Source organism: Callospermophilus lateralis, chromosome 5 (genome assembly GCF_048772815.1).
Source record: "Callospermophilus lateralis isolate mCalLat2 chromosome 5, mCalLat2.hap1, whole genome shotgun sequence".
NCBI lineage: Eukaryota > Metazoa > Chordata > Mammalia > Rodentia > Sciuridae > Callospermophilus > Callospermophilus lateralis.
Window position 1 is genome coordinate 8,007,225 of NC_135309.1, and position 15,180 is coordinate 8,022,404.

At 40.4% G+C, this 15,180-nt stretch overlaps 1 protein-coding gene across 1 annotated transcript in view; it reads left to right on the forward strand.

Moving 5' to 3' along the window:
* Positions 1-15,180, forward strand: part of LOC143641705 (butyrophilin subfamily 1 member A1-like) — a 47,383-nt gene that overhangs the window by 13,710 nt on the left and 18,493 nt on the right. The window contains exons 2-4 of the mRNA XM_077109441.1: positions 769-882; positions 4,410-4,436; positions 5,589-6,077. Coding sequence (XP_076965556.1) covers positions 769-882; positions 4,410-4,436; positions 5,589-6,077 — 630 coding nt within the window. The remainder of the gene's footprint in view (positions 1-768; positions 883-4,409; positions 4,437-5,588; positions 6,078-15,180) is intronic.

Below are 15,180 nucleotides of genomic sequence, written 5' to 3' on the forward strand. Positions count from 1 at the left end.
CCATCACAACCCCTCCCTGATCCTAGAGAAGCTCCCAGGACTCCTCTGCATTGTTACTAGGATCACAATACGTATATGTAAAAATTAATTGTATAGAGAGGCCTCGTGACAAAGTCCCTTAGGGATGACCTAGTAGAGGGGGAGAAGTGGACAGAAGAACAAATGTGGTTCTTTTGAAGATATTACTTATTAAAAAAAATAATTACAAGTCACAAACACAGAGTTGCTAATGTCAGTTAAATAATAATGGAAAGGTGGGTCAGTGGGGAAGAAGTCAGAAAGAAGGAATTGGTCTGGGTGTTCTGTTGTTCAGTAGAGTGATGATAGATAATGATGAAGTACACCACAGTTTTAAAAAGCTAGCAGAAAGGTTTCTGTATGTTTTCACCAAGAAGAAATACTATTTGAAGAGAGATGAATATTAACCCAATTTGAACACTAAACACTGCATATGTGTATCAAAACTTCACATGGCACCCCATAGATATGTTGAATTTTGTGTTGATTTTAAGATATGTTCTTAGTACCTAGGTGGCTGAAGAATTGATTTTGTATCTTCGCTGTGTTTAAAATATCTTACAATTTTTAAAATAAATCCTCTGTGTCTCCATACCTCTGGAGACACAGGACAGCAGGAGTCTCTTCAGGGTCCCTGATTCCTCAGAATTACCAGGAGAGGGGCCTGGACTGGGAAACTGGGCCCTTCCTGACAGTGTCCCCAGAAGGACAAGTGGTCCAGGGACCCTAAGAGAGTGTCCTGTTTTTCAGAGGGCTTGTTCCCCAGCTCCTGCACCTGGATGGTGGTGCTGGCCGTGCTCATCTCTGTCCTGGTCCTCGCTGCAGCCATCTGTGCTGTGTTCCTGCTCGCCAGGAAAGACAAAGGTGTGTGGGGACAAACCAAAGGACTGCTGTGGAAGGTTTGCAAGAAAGTCAGGAGTGGATGAGGAGCAGTCTTCAGAATTAAAACTGAGAAAGAATAACAACCTAAACAGGAAACAGAATTCACCTTCACCTTCTGCCCTGCGTCTTTCTCAGATGACAGGTTTCCTGGATGAGGCAGCCACCTCGTCACAAGAAGTATGTGTGTCTGTGGGATTGTTTTCAGATCCGTCACTTAAATAGTTGCATTCAAAAACTAGAACTGCCTATGGATGTATGTGTCTGTCTGCCTTTTTGTCTATTTATCTGTCTCTCCATCCAAAGATGGCCAAAGGCTGTGGCATTTTCTCTTAGCAGAACCCCTTAGTCAGCTTTAGGGAATCTTCTCCTGTCCTCAGAGTGTCGGTGTTTTCTAACTTTGAAAGGTGCATGATGGATCAGGCTCAGGTGACTCCTCTGGGAACAGTCACAGGATTTTGTCAGATTTAAACTACACTCAGGCCAGGGCTGCATGCGCCTTCCTACCTTTTCCTAGTCTCCAAAGAAAGCATCTCCTGAGAGAATTCATTTCCATGCCCAAAATCTCACTCCAGGTGGGCAGTGCTGGGATTGAAGCCAACTGTTGGAAACCTGGGTAGCCCAGGGAACTGTGTAGGATGGGAACCAAATGCTCATCTGTGGGCAGTGAAGGGAAAACACTTCTCAGAAAGAATCACTCCCAGGAGGGCTAGAAGAAGAGCTAAGGCCTTGCCTGCCTTGCCTTCCAGCATGTCCCCCAGTTTGTTGGAAGGTTTCCCTCCACCAGCATCAATGCCAGTGCTATCCAGGCCCTGACCAGCCCTCCTGCAGGACCAGGATGTGGCTGGCTTAGACCCTTCTATTTTACATTCAAGTCATTAAGGTCTTTTTTTTTTCTCCACATACTCACCACGATGCTTTGCTCTGTCTCGATCACAGCCATTCTAACTGGGGTGAGATGGTTTCTCATGGTGGTATCGACCTGCAGCTACTGATGGCTAATGATATTGAATGGTTTTTTATTTTGTTTTTTGTTTTAAAAAACTTGAAAAGGCACTTTGATCATCTACTCTGGAAAGATGCAGGGACCCATGTCCTTAGCCCCGTCGTCAGGGCTGACAAGGACTTTGAGGGTTTACAGAAAGGGGACTGAGGTCCAGTGTGAGGAGCTTACACAGCTGGAGACTTTGCACAGCTGCCAATACAGGAGGTCTTGGTTAGGTGTGCCCTGCCCATCCTTATCTCAGGCTGGTCCCACAGGGCCTTGTCCAATAAGGAAGTTGCTTTTGCCTGAGCTGGGGAAGGTGGGGTGGACCCCACGCTTCACATGAGGTCCATCCATCAGCCCTTTTTCCTGGAATCCAGGGTGACTTTGGAGCAAAGAAGGTTGGTGTAAAATGCAAGCAGAGAGCCGAGTCTTTAGTCCCCCTTTTTGGCCCCCCACAGACATTTCTTTTTTTATGCTGAAGAGGGAATTTATTTGCTCCCATAACTACAAAGTTCATAGGCTCAAGAGCTACACCTAAGGGACTAACATACATGCAAAGTCCCCCACAGACATTTACAGGACAAAGTGAAGAATCTAAGTCCTTGTCACCATCTTTCCTGTCCTCTGCCCATTCCTCAGTCCTGAGGGACCTGGAGTGTTGGCCAGTCTGGTCAGCAGGTTCCTTGTCCCAGTGCTAAACTGGTCTTTAAACAATAGCTGGAACATAAGAGCAAAAATGATCAGAAGTTAAGCCTGAAAGTAGAAGCACCATGATCAATTATAAAGCGGAATACAAGTGAGCCAAAGTCTGAAGTTGCCAGTTAAATAAGTCATGCAGGGCTTCTCTCTCCTTTTAGATGGTTCCACAAATATGGGCTACTAAAAATATATAGTTGGGATCATATTTTCTTGTTTTTGTCTAAATACAGGGCCCCTGTCCAAGCTATTTGCCCCACCTTCTCTATGCAGGAGTCTGGTGGAAGGGCTTTGGTGCCAGGCAACCATCTGTGAGAACCCCTTCTTGGTGACTTGGGGGCTTTACTTAACTTCTGCTAGAGCTTCCACAACTGCACATAGCATCACATTAAGAGGGCTTCTGTCTTCCTCTCAAGTCTCCCTGCATCCCTGTTGTCTGACTTCTCATTCCTCCTCATGTTATTACATTGTTGAACTTCCCTGCTGAGTGTTCAAGACCAAGTAGGTGACGCCTGTGCTGACCCCTCTCCTTCTACTGCTCAGTAAGCTGAGACTTTCCAGGCCTACCCTTAGAAACTTTTGAGAAGCCTTTTGGCCCCTTCAGTCTCTTTCTCTACTAGTTGTGTCATCTGCCAGAATGGGTCAAAGTCTTACTGACCACATGGGGCTTGCCTTGAACTGTTAGGGACATTTCCCTCCCTGAAGACATTCCTCTGCAAAATGTTTGCAGATAGCTTCCTGGCCTCCAGGGTCCCCTTGGTTCCCCTGACTGGTAGGGTAGGTGACTCACACTAGTGGCAAGGCCCTTAGAGAGGGTCCTGGCTGACCTTGTAAAGCAAGAGCAAAAATATTTGTTATTTTTCTTAGCCTTTATACTCTCACAGATGAGAAATATAAATAATCTTTACTTGTGTGTCTGCTTTGATCAAAATTAGAAAAAAAATTAAATCCATAATAGAAAAGACTAGGTCACTAGTCATTATTTACAAAAATAAACAATATTCAGGCATTAAACTATGCTTGTTACTTTCATGGAAAATATGAAATAAAGTTTAAAATGAATAGAAAAGATGATTAAGTGGCATTATTGGATGGTCTTTTTTTGCTGTTATGAATTAAACTATAAGTAAAAAGATATTTTAACATTTTGTATCTAACTATTAAAAATGTAATAGGATTAATTCTCTCTCTCTCTCTCTCTTCTCTCCCTCTCCCTCTCCCTCTCTTCCTTTTTCTCTCTAATAACATGAATACATACTAAACAAAAATAATTGCCATGAAGAGCAATGAACCAGTGCATGGCAGTTTCTGACACTAGATCTAAGGAGCAGATTAAGTGTCCTCCAGGGCAGACGAGCTCTGGCTCTCTGTGTGCCCTGCATGTATTCTGGGCAGCCAGCCCATGCAGTCCTGAGCCCAGAGATGCCCTGTGTGGTCTGAGGCAGCTAGTTTCTTCAATCTCTGAGCCCAGAGATATGTTCTACATATCCAGTAATGCCACATAAGTCATATAAAATTAAAGCTAAGAATCAAATGTCTCAGAATTTTGTAAATTAATATCTTTCTACCTGTTTTATTTGTTTTAGATAAAATTAACAAAGAGCTTGGTAAGTTCTGTGTCTCTATCATAAGGTAAATTATAAATGTGTCCTGAGACCACTTAGAACACTTACCTCTTCCTATTTACTTTTGCAGAAGAAAGAAAATTCCTTGGAGAACAGGGTAAGTGAAGGCAGGATTCCCAATTGATGTGCCATGTGCCATTACCTACAACAGCCCTGTCCTTCCCTGTCACCCAGTTAACCTTGAACGTCTTCATCAATTGCAGGTCTGAATAAAATCCGAAAATTTGCAGGTAAGTGCAAAGTGATTACTCTGTGGGGAAGACTGACTTGCAATGCCATCTGCAGTTCCATCAGTCCCCCTGTGAAAAAAAGAGAAGTGTTTTCCCTCCCCAACTCTAGCACACATTTGAACTGTCAACATAATCTGATTCTGGGCTTACGTTCTGTCCAATAAGCACCAATTTGCTGACTGGGAAAGGTTTCGTTTTAGAAAAGACCACAGTGCATTAGCTGTGCAAACAGAGGTAGCATGGTGTCACCTGATCTGAAATAACTTTCTAGGTAAGTGAGAAATCAGTCCTCTCTCTGTCCTGACCTCAGCAATTCCACAGCCACAAGACTGTCTAGATCAAGCGGACTGGTGAGATGGGCTAGTTTCCTTTTCTCTCCTCTCCTGAAGTCTCAAAGCTCTCACGCCTCTCAGGTTCCCCTGATCAACCTGCACAAACACCATCATTTCTTCTTTTAGAAAAGAGAAGGTGGAGAGGGCTGCTTCTGTAGATCCAGTCCCTGCCACCCCCACCGTGGGTACCCTCTCATCTGTCCAACTGTCAACTCTCCACAAGGAGCTGCCTCTGAACATGCCCTCTCAACTCTCTCCCTTGCCCTCCACTTTGTCCAGAGGCCCTGTTCCTGAAGACAGGCTCTGGTGGGGCCTCCCTCCCTCCGAGTGCTGCCTTTCTGGCTGGGTCCTCTGCCTGCTCACATGCTGATGCCCACCACCCACCTCCTACAGCTTGGGCCCTCAGGCATGCTCTGTCTCTCTGCTCTGCATGTAAGGGCCTCCACAGCCACCTCTATCCCTTTGAATCCACCCAGGTGGGCGGGGTAGACCTTGCTTAAATATTGAAGAAATATCCTGAGATCTGTACTATCGTTACCTATGTCAAGGCCCTAACCATGGTCGTCCCAACCTATCACCAGTTCCTTTGGAACCTGTGATGAAACACCTCACATCTGTTGTAGAGATGAAATAGTTCAGGGATAGTTCACACTGAGTCAGAACCATTTTGTGTTTGGATGTGGAATGGCCTCATGGGAAATAGCATACGGATCCTGTCCTTACTTATGGAAAGAACCTCAAGTGTGACCTGTTTTTCCTTGTCTTACAATCTGGATGGTTCTAGTGGAAGTCCTACCATTAATTCTCCTTCCTTCTGCAGAAGACATAATACTGGATAAAGACACTGCTCACCCTTACCTTGCCGTGTCACCTGATGGAAAGTGTGTGAAATCCGTGACCAAAAAGCAGGACGTGCCCGACAAACCTGAACGATTTGATACAATGCCAGCCGTGCTGGGTCAGAACCGTTTCTCCAGTGGCAGCCACTACTGGGAGGCGGAAGTAGCAGGAAATAGCAAGTGGACCTTCGGGATCTGTGTGGAGTCAGTGAACCGCAAAGGACAGTACATCTCTGCTAAGACGCAGAGCGGGTTCTGGACCCTGTGCCTGAAAGATGGCACGTACAAGGCCCTCTCCGTCTCCCACCACGTTCTCCAGGTCACAGGGCCCCTCCTGAGGGTGGGCATTTTTCTGCAGTATAAGGAAGGGTTGATCTCGTTCTACAATGTGACTGACTGTACCATTCTCCACACTTTCAAAAGCGAGTTCACTGAGCCTCTGAGGCCATACTTCTACCCTGAGCCTGCTGGTGAGAAAAGTACAAATGGCCTTACCATTGTCAAGATGCCGGCCACAGACCCCGCTGTCCCTCTCTAGAGCATAGTGGTTACGTCCTCATGGGTCATAATGACAGTCTGGGTCGCCATTCCCAGAGCAGAGAGCTGCAAGCCACAAGAAGCCAGGCTCCCTGCAGACATTTGGGAAGACTCAGGATGCCTTCAGGTGCTCCGGCTGCTGTCCCTCTTCCCCTCAATGAATGTTCTTCCTTCCATCCCCTTCCCTGCAGAAAGACAAAGCTCTGCCATCCTTCTTAGACTCTGAAAGTGCTTCAAGACCGTCCTTGGTGGGTCACTGTCATATTGCCTAATGTGCTTTACCAGTTGACGGACTGTTTCTGAATGAGCAGGAAGTGGTGAGGTTTCCCTGGCGAGAGACCGACTGTTGTTCACTGTAACAATCGTCACTTTTCTTGAGCAAATACAGCACTGAACGCCACAGAATGGAGTAGAATTGAATTGCCCAGAAGGACACATGCTCTCCAGGCATTTCTGAGTAGCTCTGTGTGTAATTCCAGGGGCTTTAGGTCGCATGATCATGCACTCAGATGCAGGTCATGATGTCTGCCTCCAGCCAAAACCCTTGAGCATCTGCTGTATTTATTGCCTGTCAGAAAAGACACAAAGCCTTGCTCACAGAAGAACTAGAAATAACAGAAAATGAGTTTAGAGCAACTCGAACTTGCACACTTTGCTGACTGAAGAATTCATTTGAAGAAACATTTGGTTATTTCTCATAATGTTAAATGTGTTAAATTATTACTATAATCAGTAATTTCACTGCTGGGTGTTATTCTAGAGAAATAGACACTATGAACCAAAGATCTTCAAGAATGTTCTTAGCAGCTATATTACAAACAACTGAAACTAGAAATTAATGTCCTACATGATAATCTATAAGTAAACTTAAATCCATTCGTAGCCTAAAATAGTGTTTGGCACTGAAAAAAAAAATGAGACACTGAAATATGCAATATGTAGATGATTCCCAGATATATTTTGCTAATCAAAAAAAGGCAGACAGAAAAAAAGTGCACATCTCCATCTGTATAAAGTTCTTCAGCAGGTAAAATAAATATCTTGTAAAAAATAAGTAGATGGTTTTGGAGGTGACTGAGTGGGAAGGGACAGAACTTGGGTTTCTTCGTTTCACTGTGTTTTCACTGTTTCCAGTGTGGTCAGAAGTGACCCTTGCATAGATCTTCCTCAGTGAGTAACAGCCATGCTCCCAGAATCCAGTGCAGTCAGTGTTAAGTAGCATCCCAAGTCACATCCTGCAGTGGACAGCAGGTGTCCTCTTGGCCTGCTGAATAACTCACTGTGAAGCATGATAGCGCCATGCCATGAGGGTACTCAAGCAGTTCCATGGAGAGGCCTCATGGAGAGAATTTTAGGCCTCCTGCTCATATCCATGTGGATGAACCAATTTGAAGTGGACAGTCTGGCCCCTGTAAAACCAGCAGCAACCAGAACTTCACAAGAGACTAAGAGCCACAGCTACTCAACCATCCTCAAATTCCTGAAATACAGAAATGACAAAAATCTTGTATGAGAAACTATCTCTGTTAATGGACTAAACTTTAGGATGATTTATAATTCTGCAATCTATACAACTATTAATTGAAGAAAAATGAATTTTAAATTATAATAAAGACTCCTTTTAGCAGGTTTGCTTTGCAGTGTCATGGCTTAGCCCATTTACACACACACACACACACACACACACACACACACATACACATATAAACATATATACAGATATATTTAAGGCTTACTTTAATGCCTTTACTTTAAATAAAAATAAATAAGAATGAAGCAAAATGGCAACTGAAACTCCAAGTTGAACAGATATCCATTATTTTGGTCAGTTTTTCATCACTGTAAGCAAAAGACCTGAGAACAATGTAAAGGTGAAAAAGTTTATGTGGCTCTCATGGGTTTCAGAGGTTTGGTCCATGTTCAGAGGACTCTGTAGGTCTGGGCCTGTGGAGAGGTAAGTGTCATGGCAGACAGGCACAGCAGAGGAAATCAGCTCAGGACATGACAGCCTGGAAGCAGGCACACGTGCGTGCATGCACACTCTCACACACACACACACACACACACACACACACACAGGGCTTCCCACCAGGGCTGAAGTATAGATCCTCTACTTAGGTGAGGCTCTCTAACCTAATCATTCCAACTCTGAACGTTCTTGCATTGTATCACACATGAGTTTTGGGAGAACACCACATATTCAACCCATAACATTCATGCACCAAACTATCTTCAAAAGAGCTAAAAAGAAAACAAGTGAGAGAAGGTAGTGCTCTATTTTAGTATAACAGAAATACTTCTTGAAGTGGGCAGGAAGGAACAAGTTGCCTAAGTCACCCGCCCCAACTCCTAGAAGCCCAGCATGGAGAGAGATGCCTCCCCTTTGAGGGAGGAAGAGAGAATAAACTTTGGGGCTTAGACATGAAACCCAGGCCCAGGCCCACTACAGTAACACCCTGTGTAGGCAAGGCTCCACCCCTTCTGACAGGCCATTCCCATGGACTTAGCCTGGAACTTCACTAGGCCAGGCAGCTGAAGGCCTGCACCCCTCCACCAACCTCAGAGGCTGACCTGGGAGCAAGACTCCACTCAGTGATCAGCTAGGCATGAAAGACAGCAAAAGCTTTGTCTAAGACTCTAGTGCCAATCCTGTCTCAGTGAGACAAACCACAGAAGGCCCTGTAAACAGGCCAGAGTGCAGATGGAGCCTCTAGACCCGTTTAAGACTGAGATCTGCTGTTATCGTTTAGCTATGAGCTGTCTCCGGAAAGGTCATGTGTCAGAAGATGCAAGAAAGTTTGGAGGAGAGATGATAGGGTTATGAGGGTCTTAACCTAATCAGTGCATTAATCCTCTTGAATGAATTAACTGGGTGGTAACTATAAGCAAGAAGGTGTGGCTGGAGGAGGAAGGTCACTGCCTTTGGGGTTTATATTTTGTCCCTGGTGAGCCAAGCTTATTCTCTCTGCTTCCTGAAACCCATGTTCTGGCTTGCTTTCCTGTGACACTTTTCTGCCCTGATGTTCTGTTCATCATGCATACAGGGCAATGGAGCTGGCTGTCTATGGACTGAGACCTCTGAAACTGTAAGGGTCAAACTTTCCTCCTCTAAAAAGTTCTTTTCAGGTCTTTTGGTCACAGCAGCCAAAGATCAGATGCCACTTGAGCACTACTGGCACAGACTCACAGTTCAGTGTGCATTGCTCCCAGCCTCAGAGGGGGCCCAGGTCATACCACCTCCTCCTAAGTCTGTGCAGGCCTCTGTGGCTGGGAGACTTGGCATATCCCAGTTAAGCACCAGTGTTGGTGGCCAAGGCCAACCTTGGGCAATGCAGATCTCAATAGACAACTGCTCAGACATAGGACTCTAGAGTCACTCTGGCACAAGGTGGGAACTGTGAGATGGTCTCGTGTGTGAGCCTGCACCACATCAGCTTCAGTGTGGGCTCCACCGCACTCTTGAGACTTCTCAGGTCATTGCCATTCTGAGAGGCAGGTGTGACCTAGCTTAGCATCCGCCTGGGTAGCCAAGTGACTGCCTTCACCAACGTTACCCTGACCTCAGGCGGCAGGGTGGGAGAAGACCCATCTTCTGGGTAAGAGGAAAATGTGTTAAGTACAAGACTTTGCCCTGGAACTCAGTGTTGCCCAGGTGAAAACTAATACTGGGCAGGTCCTAAGTGCCTCTACACCCAGGCTTGCCTTTCAATGGAGACTGTGGAACAGCCCCAGTTTCAGGAAAGACAGGCAACTCCAGTCTATAGACATGATTTCAGCCAGTAGCACCTGTGTTTTGTTGCTATGGTCTTGGGTCACAAGTCCGCCTCAGCAAGAGGTAGCCAATAGCAGTGTGAGTTTTTTCTTTTTCCTACCCCAGTGTTGTGCTACTTTTGGTGGGCTGTGTGCAAAGAATGTAACCTAGATTGACAGATTGACAGAATTGTTGGCCCAGGCTGGTATCTGTGGATGAAGCATCCGAGTCTCTCCTGGCCCCATGGAAATACTTGTGGATTACAGACTACTCTTTCTAGGGACTTTCCTATTTCTTTTGAACAACCCACCAACAGTGTGCATTTGGGAAAACCCAGGGCTTGGATTTATCTCTACTATTGAAATAGTGGCAACAGACCAACAACAGACCACCATAAAATCTGGACCTGAGTGCCAAACAGGGCTGAAACAATGGAAGTGACAAGTCTCAGAGAAAACAGATAGCCTGGTCAAAATTTTTATAAACAAGGCAAAATCAAAGCCTTATCTGACTATGAGGGATCGTGGAGGAAATTTAATTAAAATTATTTTTAAATAATTACATATTGTTTTAAAACATAGCCACAAATGCTGTATTGTAGGAACAATGAATAATGTTTTAAGTATTCACTTAAGGATCATGAAATCAAGAGCTTACCTAGGTCTAGTTAATTGGCATGCACCTGTTTCAAAGCCTGAATGTTAATTTCTGCATGCTAGCTGGCAATATGATGAAGGAAAGTTGATGAAGGATCAATGTCCTTTTCCAATACTGTAACTAGGAATGGAATGAGGCAAGTTGTACCTTTTATAGGCTACAGGATTTTTTAACCATCCTTTCTCTCAATTATCACATTAAGGAGTCTTTTAGGTCAGTAATGCAAAAATTCTGGAGGCAGAAGCACCAGACATTCTGTTGGATGTCATCTCACAGAGGGTTAAGTCTTATGCAATTGTCCTTGTCAATTCTAGGAGACCAGTCTGTAAATGCCTGGCCTATATAGGAAGGTTCTATTTCAATAGTAATTCTATTTTGACAATTGTCCAGATATATAGTCTTAATTTCTAAGGACCAGCATGATTGGCTGGTTTAGTTTTCTCATATGCTGTCTTTTTCTCAAAAGATACTCCCAGACAGCCTGTTTACACAGGATCAACATATAGGTGTAACTGACCATTACAGTCAGGACAATTAATCTGATTATATGGGTAGACATTTCAGTCCACAGCACAAAGCATATTAAAGGTGGACCTGAGAAATGGGCCTATAGAAGTTTGATTCTAATTTTTATTTACCTGACAAGCTCATGAAGCTGCTTGGATGTAAACTCTGCAGTTGGGAGATTTACCTTTCTGTTTCAGGGTTTTAACCTTTCCATGATAACCAGGTTAAACTCTATTTTTTGAAATTTCATTTAATATACCGAATCATGTTCAGCAGCACTAAGACTCAATACTACAATTTAAAAAAATTTAAGAAATATTTTGTAAGATTTATTGTTACCCTGTGGGGTCCTGTTTCTCCCTGTTTTAATATATTAACATTGAATGAAATACTGACATATATCATAATATCATTAGTATAACTTATTGACAATAGTACAAGTATTTAAATGATAAAGATTTATTATCTTCAGCTGGTTGTGAGACTTGACAAAAGTCAATTTAGGGGGCATAGTAAATAGAAATTTAGCCTTTACTAAATGTATGACTTGATTTTGACTTTAACAGAATTATCAAAAATGAAGAATACAATAAGTTGTATACAAAAATTTATATTTTGAAATTAGCTCTAGATTAACTTAATCAATTATCTTAATTTGGAATAAAGGTAGAGACAGAGTTTTTAAATTAGGAGTGGTGGTGGTCTTTACTAGGGGCATGAGAAATTATGTAAACATCTATCCAAAATAGGAAGTCAAATGCTAAATAAGACTAGAGAAGATATTTTGTTTTTACCATTACTAAAAAATGAAATAGAGAAAAGAAATGAATAGTCTTTTATCTATGAATCTAAAAAGCTGTCATTATCATTATCAAACTTAGTGTAGACTTAAGTATGGAGAGTTAGTATCTCAAATATAGGTAAAAGTAAGTCAATAGTGTGATTTAAGACAATGACCTAATTTAGAATTTGTATGAAACTGAACTAGCCATGACATCTTGAGGAATTATTGTCAAAACAATTGTGTATAAAGAAACATATGCATGAACATCTTTAATAACTCACTTAATGTAGCAAAATTAGCTCCAGTAACCATGCATAATCCATGACTTTACTAATTTCAAAAATATTAATGTATGTAGGGTATCATCTCAGAGCACTAAAATTGAAAAAACTCTATTATGTTAAATTTATTACTAAAATTAGTTATTGGCTATGGAGCTGATTTATTTATGGCTGTCTAATATTTTAGGAGTAACTATTTTTAGGGCTATTTTCCACAGTGACAAACTGTTGACAGGGCTTGACTTAAGACTCCATTTTAATGTTTAGAGGCTCTCAAAACCTGTTTTTAATTAGAAGAGGAGTACAATTTTTAACTAAGAATCTTATTTTTCTTGTGGTAAGGTTACAACTTTAATCTCTTTTTGTCTGTATGTTTGCCTTTATTTTTCTTCTTCACCTGGACTCCATTTAACTATGGTACAACACCTAAACTTGGCTAAAATTATGTAAATCCTTTTGTAATATTGTTGGCTAACTGGATAATAGACTCATCTTTTGAAAATAGGTGGCCCCTTATAAGTTTAGGTGCTGTATTGTCCCTTTAAGTATCTCTATGAAAATAGTAGAATTTTTCTAAAGGCTTACTTTTTTAGGCATTTTGTTTATATGTTGGATATCTGTTTTGAAGGGTTGTCTGTACTTTAGTTAGACTATCAGATTTGTCCCTATTCTGTGTTACTGGGACATGGTTAAGATAAATCTCCCTTAAATCTAGTTTTAAAATTGTCTTCTATTTCAAAATTTAGCTAAGTAATAGCATAATGTTTCTCTAGTTAAGATTAGACATTTGGCATAAATTTTGACATAATACATGAATTTGGATTTCTTGAAAATCTCCCTGAATTTGTTTTGGTCTATATTAAGTTTGAAAAGTTCCCTTCAATCTTTCTTTCTAGTAGGCAATTCTTAAGGCCTTCTTTGATGATAGAGTTGAGGCTAGATAAGAAAATGAGATATCATTTGATTATTGTAATCTCCCAGTATATAGACTAGTTGATTCATTCTAACAATTCAAAAAGATCCCTTAATCTCTTTTTGAGAGAAGGTCTCAAAATATCTCCATATCTCAGAATATTATTCTTTAAATCGGTATCTCTTAATTGTCTTTTTAAAAATATGATTAAGGTTACTTCCCAGTGTAGGGAATAGTATATGAGTCTTACCATATTACTTATGGATAACAGGTCCAGTCAGAGAACTTATATAATACCAATGAATTTCCAAGAAAGTTTGCAACTCTTATTGTTCAAAACTAATGTACCACATTAATTTGAAGAACACCAATCCTAATTAAATGTTCTTCAAAATCCCATAAACATCCAAAAAATACAAGTAATATGCAAGAATCAAATTTAGTCTCCAAGGAGAAATGTCAAAGTTAGAATTTAGTCAGCATTTTGAAACATTGATTGTTTTAATTAAGGATGTGAATTTATTCACTAAAATTAATTCTTAAACATTAAGAATCACTAGGTAAATAAAAACCTTAGTTAAAGGAAATAAATTTGGCATTTTAATAAGTCTTTATTATGTCAAAATATGCATAAAATCTTAGCTCACATCAACATAATAAGGTCAGGGAAATAGCCTAAAATATACTAGAATTGATTAGTTTATATTTACACTCAGTCTAGTTATACATAAATCAGTTTCTCAATTATTTTAAATTTTTCTATTATCTGTCTAGATAATAGATAATGCTGTAAGGATTTTCTTATGTAGAAAAATGTAGAATATAACAACCTTATATTTCCCAAAGAGGATTTCTTTCTTCTTTGTAGGACCTCCAATTTATGTTTCCTCTCTGTGGAAGTATCTTCTTCTCCATTTAGAATTCTTTCTTTTGGTAATAATTTGGAAGAATTTCTATAAGTCTTAGAATCTAAACAAATTATTGTACCTTGATATGAAAAAATATCTCAATGAAAATATATTGAAATATGGATATTTCTGTAGACAAAATTATATTTGTTTATTATGTTATAAAAGTTCCTACAATAATTTGAGAATTAGAGATTACTTGATGGTTGTATTATCTCTTGAAAGAAAAAATTTTTATAGTGAAATACATTTCTCAAATATCTAACTATAAAAAGCAGAGCATCCGATAAATGCATGTATAAGGAATATAAATTATGTGTTTTCTGTTGAAAGAAAATTATAAGAAGCAAATACATATATATATATATTAATTAAATAAATAGACATATGTTAAATATTCTATGAATTAAGGACTATAGATTATTCAAATAACTGAGAAAATATTCATTAAGAATAAAGGCATAGCTTATAATTATGTAAACCTTTTGAAGCCATGTGGTTTTTTTTAAATATTTGGATCCATTTTAGCTTGCTTTTAACTAGAGGTACACCCTTAACTCTATGTGACATCACAAAATTTCTGTGTACATATCTGTTCATATTCTGTATTTACATGGTTAGAGAACAAGAAGAATAAGGTCAAATCATCATGAGAGGTTTTGAGAAAACTATCTCAGATTGCCCATCTTTTATTATCTCCTGAAGACCAAAGGTATTCTTATAATTCTTAAATAAAACACAAGCAAACATATGCATCACTCATAAATGTAATGTTATCTTTGCAATTTCTCTTAATAATACAGCTATAAAGAATTTCTAAAGGAACCTGTCAAAGGACAAAAATCAGATTATTTAACTTTGAGTACATTAGGATTAGGGCAGCAATGTAGAAGTCTGTGAACCATATTTTGTCTGAAAAGAAAATCTTTTTTTAGTGCAAAGGTATTAAATAGGATTGGAGAATAGCATATTCAGTGAAATAATTCAGCCTCAAAGAGTCAAAGTGTGTGTTCTATCTCCTGTGGAAGCTAGAGAGGAAAATGTAAAACAAAACGAAAGGATCTCATAGAAATAGAAGGGATACCAGTAGACTAGAGGAAGGCAATAAGGGAGAGGGAAGAAGGGAGGGTAAAGGGTGGTACTGGGGAAAGAAATGAAGCAAATCATAATACGTGTATGTACAAACATGTCACAGTGAATCCCAACATTGTGTATTATTATAATTCACCAATAAA